The sequence below is a fragment of the Biomphalaria glabrata genome, chromosome 5 (genome assembly GCF_947242115.1).
Source record: "Biomphalaria glabrata chromosome 5, xgBioGlab47.1, whole genome shotgun sequence".
Taxonomy (NCBI): Eukaryota; Metazoa; Mollusca; class Gastropoda; family Planorbidae; genus Biomphalaria; species Biomphalaria glabrata.
In genome coordinates, this window is record NC_074715.1 from 24,582,942 (window position 1) to 24,600,835 (window position 17,894).

The window sequence follows — 17,894 nt, forward strand, 5'->3', positions numbered from 1 at the left end:
GCCACCATAACTCCCATCTAAATGTAGAAATCTTGCTAGGTATTCCAAACCTATGAAAGCAAACCACACATTTGGATTATTTCCATTTTTAGTGCATTTACCTTGACCATATTGAAATGAAACATATAGAAAATTCACAGATCTGATGCATTTCATTTGTTAGTGATGTATTACAATGTATTTGATCAAAGACTACTGTTCAATCACAAAGACAACATTCTGAAAGATAATGTTTTATTGGTCATTATATCTCTTACAATGAAGTAAAAAAAAAATGTTTCAATGATTTTAAAATAAAAATATTCAATTTTTATAAAGTATACAAAATGCTGTGTGTTGCTATCCTAATATGTAAAATTTGTTTCCCATGAATAAGTCATGAATAAACTAAGACTGCTTTAAGCATACATTTCAGCTTTTGTTCTAGTACACAAATACAGAGTTGAAAAAGAGAAAAGTCTAAAAGGCCTGCCATAGGTGCAGGTAGCGCACTACACTGGTAGAAACAGTTGGAGCAAAAAGCAAATGTAATGGAATAGCCAAGCAGATAGTATTGGAACTAGAATACAATGGAAGAGTTCATTTCCCTAAACACAATGACAGATGACAAGTGTCAATGCATGCTGCCTTACTTATAGCCACTCCCAATTTCCCATCTCTAGAATCAGTTCTCAAATGCATGTCATAGGACAGAACATAATCTGTATCATACAATCAGTTTAGGTAAATGCAGCTTTTCTTCTACTGACACTAAATCTTAGAATTGAAATCTCTACTCCCATTAATTATACACATTTGTTTGAATCACATATTTGTTCACAAAAATGAAAACAAAGCCAAGAGAAGAAACCAACATGTCAAGCCTTCATGTTATTTCAAGTTCACACAGTCATCAACAAGAAAGAAAACAAACAGGACATAGACACATTGAATTCAAATAGCATGTTCGTACTGCCAAGCAAGGAACTCAAGACTTTCACTTTTCCCCTAAAAAATCATTTTTCGGAAAAAAACAAAAAAACAAGCAGTACTTAGATTAACACACAAATTGAAAACTAGACCTGTCAAAATATACCCAACACAAGCTTCAAAATATAGTTTTAGACCTAAAACTGTAACATTAAAATGTACAATCGTAAAATATTTGCCTTTATAAATACACTAAAAATACAAATACAACAGAGCAAGAATTAAACTAACAATAGAAGCCATCTCTCATAACAAGTGTTCATTAAACCAATCACACACACACACACACACAATTACACACTGAGCACAAGTCTTCAAACAAAGGCATTAAAAATCTACTTAAACCTTGCTTTTAAAATTGAACAAGAGTGTAGACATATATAAATTGGAAAGATTTGTACATGGAATGATTATAAAAAAAAGTTAAATCATCAGCTCCAAAACAAAATAATTTTTTTTTTTTAAAGTAACAGAATAAAAGCAACAGGCATGTCAGCTATCTATCTATTTATGTGTTGTAATGCCAAGTTTAAAGACAAGCATTGCTTTGTTCAACTCTAGCTCATGCTATCCTCTTAAAAAAACAATGATACAAAACATCAGCACAAACACATTTCCCACTTATAGCCAACTCTACATTTCCCACTTATAGCCAACTCTACAGAGAACCAAATTTGTTTCCATAAAATACAATGCTACAGTGCATTCCAATAGAGTCCATAAGAAAATTGAGATTTCATTGACAAGACAATGTTCACATTGAACAGAAGAACTAACTGCTGTTCTTCCAAGTTGCTAGACATTCATAGGCTTGGACAAGACAGATATAAGCTAATCTGTGGAAGAGAAAAATTATTCAAAATAGATGACAAATCTGATTTAAACAAGATCTTAATGAAGAAATAAAATACATGAGTAATCTACTAGAAACAAGAATTACTTAAGAAACAAAAGAACAAGACAAACCCTTGTTAGAGTTTAAAAGGAATGTTTCCCATTGTCACAGTCCAGTTTTAGAACCCCTGTGACATGAAGTGACACTCAGTCACCTATTTTAATATTCTCGTGCTTACCAGCATTGAGAGCCTAATAGAGTTAAATTCATGTTGAACTACCAGGTACCTATAATAGCTAGGAGGAGTCAGTTTAGATGCACAATGCCTTACCATTTGGTCAAAATAAGCTTTGCTAAAGTAAAATTAATAAGGCATATCTCATTGAGTGTGAGCCAAGGAGCATGTCTAAGAACCAATGTGGCCATAAAAGATTTTAAAATGGTGTTTTTAACAAATCAATCAGTTTGTTTGTTTCTCTCATTTTAAAACAATACAGTCTATAATACTTTAATAAACCTAGAATCCCATTTCTTGTACATTTTAAATTTTGTTTTAGATTGAAATAAAATTTGTATAGATTTATTGTTTAAAAAATAAAATTAACTATTAACCCTTACCAGTCATTTTTATTTTTTGAGGAGTTTGCAGCCAGGTCTGAATTAAATTCTAGCTGATTCATAGTATTTTACAAGAAATTAGAAAAATAAAATAAAACAGACATCCAGTTGTTTTGTTTTTTTTTATATTTTATTTATAACAACGAAAAATGTTCCAAACATGATGTCTGAATGTTTAGTTTTGAAAATTTATTTGTGGATAATACTTTTTGAAGCACTCCGGAGGGTGCACTCCAGGGTGACGTAACTGACCAACTGAGAGTAAGTTTCACACTAGAATACTGTCTACACCCACTGCCTGGTGTTTTTCTTTTACTGCAAACAATGCAGTCTTTAGTCTTTCTGTTTGGAAAGTTAGCTATGAAATATTGGAATTTTTTTTAGTCTCTGGTCAGACCCCCCCCCCCCTGCCCCCTCCGCACAGCCTGCTGTGAAAAACGATCTTGGTCAAGCTATTTTATTTATTTTTTAGAATAATTTCACGATTATCATTTACTTTCTGCTTTATAAAATAGTAATTTAAAATTTAGGAATCAGGAAGTGGAACAAAAAGTTTGATATTTAACTTAAATTCGAGCCAAATTATTATGGCCCACTGGGTGGGACATTCGACCAGAACAGGAAAAAAAATTGTCCCATCCAGTGGGACATTCGACCGGAAAGGGTTAAACAAATTATACTATCAAACATGGGAGTTCCATGGTTAACTTATATACTGTTTTCAAATAAATATCTCTAAATATATATATATACATATAGAAATTCACTAACAGATCAATTAAATTTACACATTAATTTTGATTTCTTTAGTTTCAGAATAGTAAATAGGGTAAAGGTAAAACAACAACATATCAGTGGATATGTCTAAAATAATTCCAGGCACAAAAGAGTTGATAGGCCATTCAAGACCAAAATATATAAATGTATAGAGATATTTATTTGTATAAACTATTTGATAAAAAAAAAAAAATGCTAAGTTCAGAAGCATTTAGTCTAAGAATAAGCTGTGAAAAAGTACCATTCATTCAAACTTTATTTCCCAACATCTTCCAGTTGTTGAACACATTCTATTCTCTCTACAGACATGTCTGGGTTGAATTCTGTCACTGAACGGATAGCTTCTACTAAGGCCTGGAGAAACGAAGTAGAATAGACAATGTTTAGTGTTTTAGCCATTTAACATCAGTTAGATCTCCAAACTTTTCTCTGAAAACCAATACTTACAGCATCAAAATCATAATCATCCTCTTCATCATTTGACAAGACCACTTTATGCTCATATCTTGTCTCTTCAACGCCATCTCTCTCTGTTCTGTACTGGAAACACACAAGAAATACAAAATGATGCAGACTGGATGTAAACAAAAACTGGTTAATTTCACACACATTGAAAGCTATCATTTGAAAGTACTCTGATGCACATTGAGAACATAAGGTCAAATAGTACGCTATATGTAATCTAGTAGTGTCTTTTGCTTTTAACCTTTTGAACCTGGTATACCAATAGATTTGAACAAAACTCCTCCATCCCAGTATTAGGCAGCTTCACAAATGAAGCCACAAAAGGGAATTTAAAAAACTAACCACATGATTTGTTTGCTATCAGCCACTGCTACTTCAGAAGACTTTTTGTTCTGTCTTTAAAAAAAATATTAACCCTGATTCTAACCCTTGCTCACTACTAGAAAATAAGAAGAATTCAGAGTTCAAATGGTTAAAACTATTTTCCAACAGAAAAGAAGAAGGCTAAGTAAGGTCTCAACTTACAGTCACAGTTTCAATAGTCTGTAATCTACTGCTGTGGGAATGAGCACTGACCAGAATGCCATCCTCCAGATCAGGCGGACAGTTGTCATGCTCATATTTGACTGTGCGGATCTCTGTTTTCACCAGCGGAATATTCCTGCTGGACAACGGCACGTCGGAGTAGTTGGGGTTGTATTTTACTTTTTCCGTGGCAACAGTCAGTGGCTAGGTTCCCATGACCCCCCAAGGACGCAAGGTGTACACACAGATAGGTTGTCAAGTGAAAGATTGGGGGAGATAGAAAAGAAAAAAAATGAAAGAAGAGAACGATTAATTGTATACCAATGTATATCTAAAAAAAAAATAACTGAACATGCAATTACAAAAAGAGCAAACTCTACAGTGTTGTAAACACACAATCTAATTCAAAGCAATCTATTAGTACAGTGGCAGTTTCTTCTTTTTCCAAACTCAATGTTTCATGGATTGAAAATAGCAAGCTTTTGTTAGGAAGACAAGCTACTGTCTAGTATCAAACCTTAAAGATATGTATTAACTGAATGTCGGCACTCAAGCTATAGATCTATCTACTGGAATCAGTCCTAGTAAAAAATAAAGCGGTGCAGACACATATTAAGTCACAGACTTGAATAGTCTTTCATTAATTTAATTACATTTTTTTTTTCTGTTGATAATCAAACATACAAGATGATTAGTTTTTTAGATTGCATTGGCTAGAAAATAACTTGAAAAAAAAAGTGAAATATCAACTAAGTGACAATATGGAAAAACAAAAAAGGTTGATTGTGTGAAAGGTAAAGTGATTCAAGATTTACATTGGAAACAAAGGAAGAGTCAAGAAAAAGTGCCATGATGTTGAAACAAGTGATTTATCTTGAGCATTGTGACAGGACAATATCAGAGAGAAGTCTGAGACTCTAGCCACTGTCTAGTGTACTTTGTCTTCAACTAACTCTAATATAGAAATACTTGTGTTGGTGTGCATTCATGGGAAACTTCTTTGTTTATTAGGAGGGAAAATACATTATTATTCATTCCAATGTTTTAAATTTAGTTTGACACTAATACTTTTATTATGCTGTGTATGACAAATGAGTAGGGGAATGACGGCATGCTTCTTGCAAACTAAATAGTTTTGTTTCTTCAAAGGAAAAGTCACTAACTAACTAGAGAGTACCAATACAGTAAGTGACCTTACCCAGATGTTCTCAACTCATTGCATCAAAGTACCTAACCTGAGCTACTTACCAGCCATGAGACACAATGACATTATAACCAGTTGAATTACTTAGCTCAATGAAGTTCTCTAAACATGGTACTTTAGAGAAGACAGTCCTAAAGTGTTAGAGCATTGATTGATACCAATCTATTTGTACATGCACACTCATGAAGGTACAGATTCAGTTCAAGGCATGTTATTTTAAAGTTGCTTGGATGCAGAGTGCATTGTTTTTTTTTAAATATTTATTGGCTTTCAAAATATACAAATAACATTTGCTACAGAAACTTGTTTACGTTATTGACATGATAAGAATTTCACTCAGATTGAACAACAAAATGAATACTTTGTTAGCATTGTATCTTCAGTGAAACATACATTTGTATTGCTTTTACTAAGGGAACTAAATAATAGAATAAAGGGAGGGTGAGGAAGAATATAAAAACAGATTACTAAAAAAAAACAAAAACCCAGATATGATAAGAAATAACATTTACAGAATCAAAGGGAGCTGAACAGATTTCATCCCAAAGATGAGAGTTAAAATACAACAACTGCAATCAGCATTTTGATATCAATTGTTGTAATCATTTTAGATGTCTAATTCTTACAAGTGAATGATACTGTATGTATAGAAACAATATATACACACCTGAATACAAAAGCTATTTAAAGTGTAGGATTTCAAGTTTTGGAAAAAGAAGAAAGTTGAACAACTTCGACTACACTGTAACATTGAGATCAAGTCTGACTAAAGCTATTGGTTTATATATATACACACACACTATTACACTTTCCATATAGATTTACAATAAGTAAATAAGCATGTCAAATTTAGTTTAGTTAATTTATATTTCAAATAAATGTTTTAAAAAAAAGCAACATATTTTGAAAGGGTTAATTAGTGCACACTTCTTTTTTAAATGGTCTTACACTTTCTAAATGTAAATTTATTTTTTTTTCCAATTCATGTTGCACACTTTATTGTTTCATTTAATTAGCTCAATATCTTTAGCAATAGGCAAAGTGGTTTATTCTTTGATGATGTATAATTAGATGAATAGTAGAAATTTCAATTGAAAGTCATTAAATTAAAAAGATTTAAAGTGACTGGTAAAGAAAAAAAAAGTTAATATAGCCAATGAAATTCAGAATGAACAAACTAAACACACAGCATACTCTGACAACATTGATAATTGCAAGTTGAAATTTATCAGACATTGGTAGTTATATTTATATAATATTTATATGAAAATATATTCCTTTTTTGTTACAGATACGATCTTGCTGCTATAGACTAGTGTAAATATGATTGATAAAATGCTCTAAAACCTTCAGTATGTCCTGTACTTCATGCATGTCAAGTTATGTAACTAAGCTAATCAGATTGTTCCTTTCTTTCTGAATGTGGCTAAGTTGACCTACATGCTACAATTGGTGGGGGATGTCATTTTTTTTATCTAGGGCATTTAAAGCATTTTTTTCCCCTCACATAGCTCTTTGTCTCCCATCATTGATTTAAAATAGTCTTTTATGTAGGTTCAATGCTCCATCATTGGTGCTTTTCCTCCCATTTGTGTTTTTATCAATGTATTTATCGATTTCAAGAAAGTTTTGAACGTGTAAGGCATGGGGTACTCTAGGTGACAACGGAAAAGTAAAATGTAAATCAAAATATAATAAAAGTAATCCAGAACCTCTACAAGCAGGCTACTAGTGTGCTGCACTTCAATGATAACATTGGGAACTGGCTTAAAACCAAAGTTGGAATGAGACAAGGCTGCCTTCTTTAACCAACTCTTTTCAGTATCTCCCATGCAAGGATAATGGAAGATGCTCAAAACTATCTGGAAAGACAAAGGCACTAAAATCAGACTGATACGCTCCTTGTTAAGGCCACTTTCTTATCTGCTTGTGAATCTTGGAAGCTGACTGCATAACTCAAAAGGCAGATCCTAGCATTGGAATTGAAATGCTACTGAAAGATCCTAGGTATCAAATACTAAGAACCCATCACAAACGAAGAGATTAGAAACAGGATTACAACAGCTATTGGCCCCATGATGACCTGATAATTGCTATCAAAAAACAAAAACTAAAACTTTATGGCCATATCACAAGGAAGGTCTTCAGGACTTGCAAGGATCTTCCTTCAGGGAACAGTACCAGGAAAAAGAGGCAGACAGAAAATGTGAAAGAGATTTTACCTAGAGCAAAAGATAGAGGAATGAAGAAAGATGGTCAACAGATCATGTGTGGTGCCCCAATGGTTCAACAGACTAAGGGAGAGGTTAATGTGATATGTTTTTAATTGCTTAAAACATTATCTTGAATAGTTTCCCTTTGCTAAACATCCCTCATTTCTTTCTTTTAATGTATTTTTACAGAGAAGGATGTTTAATTAATGAATAGAGTGATGTTTTGGATACTCGTGACATGGGATACTAAGATCAAGACAATCATTTGATGTCTTTTTTTAATGTGTTATACATTAAGTTAGGTTAACATAAGGATATATTTTTTTGGCTTTGGATCAGAAAATATTACCTAGATCTAGACCCAAGAGACTTGTCCAATCAGTAAATTTTTAATAAACCAAAATAAAATTCCTTTTTGATGTTATAAACATGAATTTTTGTTATATAAAATTGGCATGTATTACCCTTATTAATTGCATACCAAATGTCACATTTTCTGATAACAAACAAAAAAGCCAATGGAAGTTTAATCATAACAGGGTAGTGCACTACAAATAGGTCAAATGATTAATTTCTGTACAAACATGGAAAATAATTACAGAGAAAGAGTTAATATGTACTACATTATAGATTTCTACAGTTGTGTTGTTTACATGTTGTGTTTTTCATATAAAATCAGATTAATTAAAAGAACAAAAATATATGTAATATAAATATTCAAGTTATTTCAAGTAATATTCTGAATATTTTGGATAATTCTAGGAATATATTAAGCATTTATATATTCTTTCCTATAAAATAAAACAACTAAAATAACTAGATAACTACTAAACAGACAAAAAGGTCAAACAGATACTAGTCATTAAATGGTCACTTATACAAATGCATGTCAAACACTAACTTACACAAGAACTACAAGTAGTATGGCAAAAACAGTGTGACAAATGGTCAGTTTTGTGTAAGACAAACTGTAAACACACAAAACAAATAGTCAAGAGGTAACATACAAACACATTTATTTGATTTAAGAAAGGAGATAAAAAGGAACTTACACCGAAACTATCATCTAAACTGTGATTTCCTTTAGGCGCCACAGGTGGAGGCACCTTGCTCCTAGCAACTGTACTTGTAGCATCAGGATGAAAAAATGACAAATTGGATTTCAGGGTATCTTTTGATGCCTGAAATGGAAATTTTTTTTTTCAAAGCCTTTATGGTAAAATTTTAAAAAAAAAAGAAAAGCACTTGACAAACATTTAAATCTTGATCAAGAATCTATCACATGCTTAGAGAAACATTTAAATCTTGATTAAGAAACTATCACATACTTAGAAACTACTACTATGTTTCCTAAGAAATCAATGTCAGCAAAGAGAAATCTTAATTCAGATTGGTGACCCTAATGTAGCTTTCAGCACACAGTGCTACACCCTGGTTCTGTAAGGTTGTTTTTGCTAGTGGGGTTATGAATATTAGCACATTAAATTGGTTCCAATGACACATCCTATATCCTCAGTCCAAATCCTGGCCTTCACAAGTAGCTCAGATATCACTGACAGAAGAAGGAGCAAAAGTGATCAACTTGCAGCAGGAAGGGCTCGTTAGCCTTAGCTGGTTACCCACCTAGGGATAAGGAAAACTGGAATTCAGCTGCCTTGTAAGTATACCAAACATTGGAAAGGCTTCAGAGTCAACCCTGAGGAGAAATCAGGACCCTGTGACTCTAAGCATGCGACACTACTGATCTCAAACAGTATTAGTATCTGCCACTCCTCTAAACACATCAGCTGCATGGGCAACATTGTTCTGACTATAGCTGATGCCCATGCTTTTTTCACACTTCTATGAGATGAACCATGTTCACTTTGTGACTGTTGGAGGCCACACTATTCCTACTCAGATTTAGTCCCTTACTTACCTTGACAGGTTTGGGTAGAGGCATGAAATGATTCCTATTCTCAATCTCTCTTTCATCTCCAACTACTCCAGTCCTATCCACTTTGCCCAAACCAAGACCAGCATTCAAAAGATGAGCCTAGTGCAGAACAGGATAAGAGTAGATGTTAAACATTGCTTCTACAAATGAATGCAGGTATGGGTGTGTGTGGACATTTATGTGTATGTATGTATATAAATGGACTGAGCCAAAATGGACTTGAAGAACATGTAATGTTGAGTTAATAATTTTTTTTCAAAGTTAAAATAAAGGTGTAGTTTTGTGTGTGTGTGTGGGGGGGGGGGGGGGGAGAGAAAATAATGTCAAACTATTGTCTTATGAAACTTTACCAATGGAATGCAATAAAAGAAAGGATAGACAAGCCAATAAATGATCTAAACTACTCAATAGTATGGCATAGCAAAGATTTATAGATGCAATTTGTTTAGCCGCTATAACTACTCAAGAATTTCTGAACGTGATGCAAATATTAAGAGAAAAGAAAAACTCTAAAGTAGATGTTGGTCTTTTAACAGTAGATGTTGGTCTTTTAACATGTCTTAGAAGTGAACAATGTAAAATCTCTTACTTTCTAAATATTCTCCAATAAAAAAAAATATATACAAATGAACATTACTGTGTGTTTGTGTGTTTAAAAAAAATTATTTCCAATAAAACAGCATTTAAGTTGTTTGTTTTTCTAATTACAGATACTGTGTTGAGTGTTGAATGTCTAGAATAGAACTTCTTTCTTTCAGCTTTTTATTTTTAGCATGTAAACACACAAATTTGTATTTTAATAAGTCAATAAACTTTCAGTCAAACATTTTCAAAGTACTTTAACAAAAACCATTAGAAAAGAAAAACAATAACCATATCTTGCTTAGTAGACTAGTAGCATTGCTAAATAAAGTTAATCAGTGTGCTGTGGAAAGTGCAAATAGATGGTGGTTTTGTCTTAAATGTAAACATTCTTGTAGAAATATACATCTTGTAGTGTTAAATAGTCAGTGAATCTCTACTAGGTCTATAGACATTCAAAACCTACAAAGCACAAGAAAAATAGTAAAGTTGAGTGTATATTTAGATATATCACTACAAACTAAAGTAGCATGAAGTAGTCTTGCTATAAAAAAGAAAAAAATGGGTTAATATACAAGGAAACTATCAATAAGATGAACAATGAAGCACCATAAATTAGAATTAATTTCTGAGTATATACATGATAATAAACTTTTGTGAGTTCACTCAGCATATTTCTTGCTTTTTTTTTCATTTTCTAAACAAGTGAAAACATGTGAACAATCTCAATGAAGTATGGTAACAAAATGTAAACCATTTCAAAGATACTCTAAAGATAAAATGTGAACAGATAATTACTTCTTGATTTGTCTACCTAGATGCTTACAGGTAACATCTTATCAATACTCAAATACAGAAATGGGCTTAATGTTATTAAATAGGAAATATTTAAATCTAAAAAAGCAAAGAGATATATTTGTAGATGAAACCAAAAAGAAAAGAGTATTGTTAGTCATAAACAAGCAGAAGAAACAATTTGAGAATCATAACAATATTGACCTTGACAGGTTTGCCAATCTTGCTTCTTTCAATAGTGTATGGATGCTGTTTCCCATCTTTGCTATATACTTTCCCAAAGAATGGTTTGCCATCAACATTATAAATCTGTTCCCAATACACAGGTCTGACATCCTTGCCATGCAAAGGTTTACCATCTTTTCTACTCAGTGCTTTACCATTTTGGTCATAGGCTGGTTGGCTGTAGATAGGTTTGCCACTCTTGTCCACAACTGGCTTGCCATCTTTGTCATAAAAGGGTAAACCTTCCTTGTTGTAAACTGGTTTGCCATCATTATCATATACAGGTAAGCCATCTTTGTCATACAATGGTTTGCCATGTAAGTGGTGCCCATCACCATCATAGAATGGCAAGGCCTCTTCATGAGACAATGGTTTACCATCACTACCATACAGTGGATTGCCATATCTGTCAGTAATTGGTTGACCATCTTTGGGTCTCTCATACAATGGATTACCATCAGAATCAAGCATAGGTTTTCCATCTTTATCCAATAAAGGTGCTCCATAACCAGGCTTTCCATAAAGAGGTTTGCCATCACTGTCAAAGAGTTGATTCCCATTTTCATCATACAATGGTTTTCCAAATACTTGTTGCCCATCTCTAAAGTACAATGGCTTTCCATGTTTATCCTTGATTGGCTTGCCAGCTTCATCCAGAAGGGCCTTACTGGGACTATTTTTGTCATACAGTGACTTGCCCTTGTCATCAAACAGTGGTTTTCCTTCTTCAATGTAAACAGGCTTTGCAAACAAAAGTTTGCCATTTTCATCATATAAAGGAATGTTCTCACTGGCCTATAACAATAATAAGAATACTAGAATAACAAAATGAGTATTTTTTTCAAAGAATTTTGAGAGAAATAATAAAAATTGTATAGAAATGAAGAGAAAAAACTTAAGATAAATAAAGTAAATAACAGAAGCTGACAATATGTGGTTAATAAAAGAAAATCAATGAAATATTATTGAATAGATTCAATCCAATATCAAGTGTAGATATTTGATTATATGACATGTCATGAAAGCATATTTAACTTTAAAATATCATGAAAAAATAACTTTTAATATCAGTAAGATGAAAAAAAAACTTGTTTATAATGAATTTATAAGTTGATCAGGGTAACCAGAGAAATATTGAGCTCTAGAGAGAAAATTAAACATTGTATTGATATTAATTAAGTATGATGGGCAGTCAAAAAAGTGGATACACTAAGTGCATGATACCTATACTCATAGCCCAAGAACACAAATGTCAATATACAAAATACCTAAATAACATTCCTAGCCTGCTGAACTAACTAGACAATGAGACAAATACTTCCTATATAGACTATTGATAACAAGACAAATAACCCTACACAACTTTCCTATGATGATTAAATAAGAAACAAGATTATGTTTCCTTTCAATGTTTCTTAAGCATTTGCTAATTCCCCTCCCTTAAAAAAAATATATATATTTGTACCCCCCCCCCCCCACAAGCAAAGTTCAAAGGTAAAGGAAGCATTATAAGCTCCCCAAGTGGGTTCAAGTGTTTTCCTACATTCTAAGCTTCTGAAATTCTTTCATCTGTCTTGTCTGTTTTTTTTTCATGTAAAAGTTTCAACAAGATGATGGAATGTCACGCTAGAAATTTTTTCTGAAAGATTCTAGATAACATTGCATTGGCCAATGCATTATGAAATGTCTTCTTTATAAGAACACTTGAAATGGATTTGTAGTACAAAGCCTCAGACTAAAACAGTATTAAAGGTTTTATTTAGATGAACAAAGAATTTAATAATCTAATTTCATAACATTGGTAATATTCTTTTTACATGAATAATATTTGAATATATGAAGCTAATTTTTTTTTTTGTCTGTGTAAAAAAACAAACACTTTACTCCAGCCATCAGTCTACTTAATAAATAAATAAGCTAAAATTTCCTATGCTGCCTAATTAAGTAAGAATAGAATTTGTTCAATGCTAACTAAATAATTCATCATAGTAAATAAAATGTTAAAAAAAAAAATCATTTACATCTGATTAAGTTGATTTTTTTTTTTGTTTTCAATTAAGATTTCTTGTGTAAATTCTGAATCCCTTTATATCCTATACGGTTCATTGTGTTTTCCCTATGGAAGTTTCAATGGTTTACTTAGTAACTTAAGTTGAATGTAATTAATGACATGTGATACAAATGAACCAGTCTTTCATTAAATCAAGATTTATGTCTTTTAGTAGCTTTAAATCAGGTTAAAACAACAGATTTAAATCATCTTAACTGTATGAAAAACGTAAAAAACTCCATGTGCTAACACACTTTACTGACAAACACAAAAAAAAAAAAAAAATTCTATTCTAAATAAAATAAGATTTATACTATTTAAATCATATCTTACTTTTGTGGAATAGATTTACTTAAGTCTTGTTATTTGTTATAAAAACCCGTAGTAAGATCAACAAAAGGATGAAATATTTTATCAACTCAATTTTTCTCTGGTGTTTATGAAGCTATGTAGGATGAATACAAAGCACCCTAACCAAGCAGACATGAGATAAGGAAAGGTTACAGTAGAATTGAACAAAAAATAAAACAATATTGACCTTGACAGGTTTGCCAATCTTGCTTCTTTCAATAGTGTATGGATGCTGTTTCCCATCTTTGCTATATACTTTCCCAAAGAATGGTTTGCCATCAACATTATAAATCTGTTCCCAATACACAGGTCTGACATCCTTGCCATGCAAAGGTTTACCATCTTTTCTACTCAGTGCTTTACCATTTTGGTCATAGGCTGGTTGGCTATAGATAGGTTTGCCACTCTTGTCCACAACTGGCTTGCCATCTTTGTCATAAAAGGGTAAACCTTCCTTGTTGTAAACTGGTTTGCCATCATTATCATATACAGGTAAGCCATCTTTGTCATACAATGGTTTGCCATGTAAGTGGTGCCCATCACCATCATAGAATGGCAAGGCCTCTTCATGAGACAATGGTTTACCATCACTACCATACAGTGGATTGCCATATCTGTCAGTAATTGGTTGACCATCTTTGGGTCTCTCATACAATGGATTACCATCAGAATCAAGCATAGGTTTTCCATCTTTATCCAATAAAGGAGCTCCATAACCAGGCTTTCCATAAAGAGGTTTGCCATCACTGTCAAAGAGTTGATTCCCATTCTCATCATACAATGGTTTTCCAAATACTTGTTGCCCATCTCTAAAGTACAATGGCTTTCCATGTTTATCCTTGATTGGCTTGCCAGCTTCATCCAGAAGGGCCTTACTGGGACTATTTTTGTCATACAGGGACTTGCCCTTGTCATCAAACAGTGGTTTTCCTTCTTCAATGTAAACAGGCTTTGCAAACAAAAGTTTGCCATTTTCATCATATAAAGGAATGTTCTCACTGGCCTATAACAATAATAAGAATACTAGAATAACAAAATAAGTATTTTTTTCAAAGAATTTTGAGAGAAATAATAAAAATTGTATAGAAATGAAGAGAAAAAACTTAAGATAAATAAAGTAAATAACAGAAGCTGACAATATGTGGTTAATAAAAGAAAATCAATGAAATATTATTGAATAGATTCAATCCAATATCAAGTGTAGATATTTGATTATATGACATGTCATGAAAGCATATTTAACTTTAAAATATCATGAAAAAATAACTTTTAATATCAGTAAGATGAAAAAAAAACTTGTTTATAATGAATTTATAAGTTGATCAGGGTAACCAGAGAAATATTGAGCTCTAGAGAGAAAATTAAACATTGTATTGATATTAATTAAGTATGATGGGCAGTCAAAAAAGTGGATACACTAAGTGCATGATACCTATACTCATAGCCCAAGAACACAAATGTCAATATACAAAATACCTAGATAACATAAAATTATGGCTTTTATATAGCACTACTTTCATGCTTATAGCATGCTCAGAGTGCTTTGGTCCAATCTCAGTTGTCGACCAGTGGGGGGAGGGGGTATCTAGGAGAAGGTTTTTCCGTGCTGCCTTTAGGCGCTCAGTAAAGACAACTCTGCCCGAGTCGGGAGTCGAACCTTGAGCCCCATTCATAGGTAGCCACGCCAAGCTAAGTTCAAGCGCACTTAGCCTCTCGACCACACTTCCCATTCCTAGCCTGTTGAATTAACTAGACAATGAGACATATACTTTCTATACTGACTAATTGGATAACAAGACAAAACAAGAAAAACATAAAAAATACTTTAAACAAAAAAAAACAATTATACGAAGTGTAGTTGTATCAATTACTTTGGCATCAGTAATGTCATTAAATTTGTGATAGATCTAGACCAACAACAATTTGTGTGTGGGATTAGAAATATTTTGACCATTTGTTTTTGTTTAGCACTATTTCATGCTGATAGCTTTCTACGTTATGATCTTATTATTTACCTGGATCAGTTGGGAAATCTCAGATCAAGCTGAAATTTATTTAATTTATTTCTTTTACCAGACAACACAAGAATCAATTTTTTAAAAAATTAACCAATTAGTTAAATAACTATTGGTAATAAATTTCTTTGGTAATTTATAACAAGGGAAACAAATAGTACTTGACTGAAGTAGTATTATAAGCTGAATTATTCCCCTTTACATCAGACTTCCGTCTGAGGCTTAGTGAACACAAACTAAATAGAAACAATAGATAACTATACAATCTTCCATGTTCATAGACTCTTAATCTAGTAGAGTGGTTACCATGTTAACTTGAGAAGCCTAAGAAAGCTTTAGCCCAGAAGTTCAAATTCAGGCCATTCCCTTTTTTTTATAATACATTTAAAAAGCAATAACTTAGATACCCCGTTCATTCTACCCTTTCCAACTGGTCCAGACAAGTGATAGGATCATAGCCTATTGAGAAAGCTAAAAGCATGAAATTGCACAAAACAAATCAATTGCTAAAAAAATATTTATAATCACAAAGACTTTTGTTTTTCTAGATCTATTACAATCTTAATTACATGACTGATCCAAACTAATTGATACACATTAATATAAGCTTTGAATTTTTAAAAATATTTTTTTGTATTTTGTTTTCAATTAAGATTTCTTGTGTAAATTCTGAATCCCTTTATATCCTAAACAGTTCATTGTGTTTTCCCTAATGAAGTTTCAATGGTTTACTTAGTAACTTAAGTTGAATGTAATTAATGACATGTGATACAAATGAACCAGTCTTTCATTAAATCAAGATTTATGTCTTTTAGTAGCTTTAAATCAGGTTAAAACAACAGATTTAAATCATCTTAACTGTATGAAAAACGTAAAAAACTCCATGTGCTAACACACTTTACTGACAAACACAAAAAAAAAAAAAAAATTCTATTCTAAATAAAATAAGATTTATACTATTTAAATCATATCTTACTTTTGTGGAATAGATTTACTTAAGTCTTGTTATTTGTTATAAAAACCCGTAGTAAGATCAACAAAAGGATGAAATATTTTATCAACTCAATTTTTCTCTGGTGTTTATGAAGCTATGTAGGATGAATACAAAGCACCCTAACCAAGCAGACATGAGATAAGGAAAGGTTACAGTAGAATTGAACAAAAAATAAAACAATATTGACCTTGACAGGTTTGCCAATCTTGCTTCTTTCAATAGTGTATGGATGCTGTTTCCCATCTTTGCTATATACTTTCCCAAAGAATGGTTTGCCATCAACATTATAAATCTGTTCCCAATACACAGGTCTGACATCCTTGCCATGCAAAGGTTTACCATCTTTTCTACTCAGTGCTTTACCATTTTGGTCATAGGCTGGTTGGCTGTAGATAGGTTTGCCACTCTTGTCCACAACTGGCTTGCCATCTTTGTCATAAAAGGGTAAACCTTCCTTGTTGTAAACTGGTTTGCCATCATTATCATATACAGGTAAGCCATCTTTGTCATACAATGGTTTGCCATGTAAGTGGTGCCCATCACCATCATAGAATGGCAAGGCCTCTTCATGAGACAATGGTTTACCATCACTACCATACAGTGGATTGCCATATCTGTCAGTAATTGGTTGACCATCTTTGGGTCTCTCATACAATGGATTACCATCAGAATCAAGCATAGGTTTTCCATCTTTATCCAATAAAGGAGCTCCATAACCAGGCTTTCCATAAAGAGGTTTGCCATCACTGTCAAAGAGTTGATTCCCATTCTCATCATACAATGGTTTTCCAAATACTTGTTGCCCATCTCTAAAGTACAATGGCTTTCCATGTTTATCCTTGATTGGCTTGCCAGCTTCGTCCAGAAGGGCCTTACTAGGACTATTTTTGTCATACAGGGACTTGCCCTTGTCATCAAACAGTGGTTTTCCTTCTTCAATGTAAACAGGCTTAGCAAACAAAAGTTTGCCATTTTCATCATATAAAGGAATGTTCTCACTGGCCTATAAAAACAACAGTACTATTTATTCACAGTAAAAATATTGCATTAACAAATAAATGTTCATTTGCATCTGAGTGAGAAATAAAATTGTTAACATTGACATTTATAATTAGAAAACAATGTTTAACCATCAGTGTGCACACATTCAAGATGTAAAAAAAAGATCAAATGTGGAGATAATTCCAAGATCTTTGCCATGAGACTATATGTTTGCTAACAGACACAATAATTATTTAGTGTCAGTAATGTGGAATGTTTCAATGAACAACTTTGTTTATTTCTAAAATGTTTGTCACATACATATTTATGTCTAACATGATAACATTTATTTGAAGTAA

The 17,894-nt window shown here is 32.4% G+C and overlaps 1 protein-coding gene across 5 annotated transcripts in view; it reads right to left on the reverse strand.

Moving 5' to 3' along the window:
* Positions 1-217: 217 nt before the first annotated feature.
* LOC106072887 (mesocentin-like) overlaps positions 218-17,894 on the reverse strand; it is a 62,374-nt gene continuing 44,697 nt past the window's right edge. For 3 of the 5 annotated variants that reach the window (XM_056029751.1, XM_056029750.1, XM_056029749.1), the window contains exons 15-23: positions 16,742-17,557; positions 13,733-14,548; positions 11,124-11,939; positions 9,525-9,641; positions 8,659-8,787; positions 4,190-4,393; positions 3,647-3,739; positions 3,441-3,553; positions 218-1,805 (exon numbers count right to left, since the gene is read on the reverse strand). In XM_056029751.1, the coding sequence (XP_055885726.1) occupies positions 3,455-3,553; positions 3,647-3,739; positions 4,190-4,393; positions 8,659-8,787; positions 9,525-9,641; positions 11,124-11,939; positions 13,733-14,548; positions 16,742-17,557 (3,090 nt within the window). In that variant the 3' untranslated portion in view covers positions 218-1,805; positions 3,441-3,454. The remainder of the gene's footprint in view (positions 1,806-3,440; positions 3,554-3,646; positions 3,740-4,189; positions 4,394-8,658; positions 8,788-9,524; positions 9,642-11,123; positions 11,940-13,732; positions 14,549-16,741; positions 17,558-17,894) is intronic. The other 2 variants (XM_056029755.1, XM_056029754.1) reach the window with 2 other exon arrangements.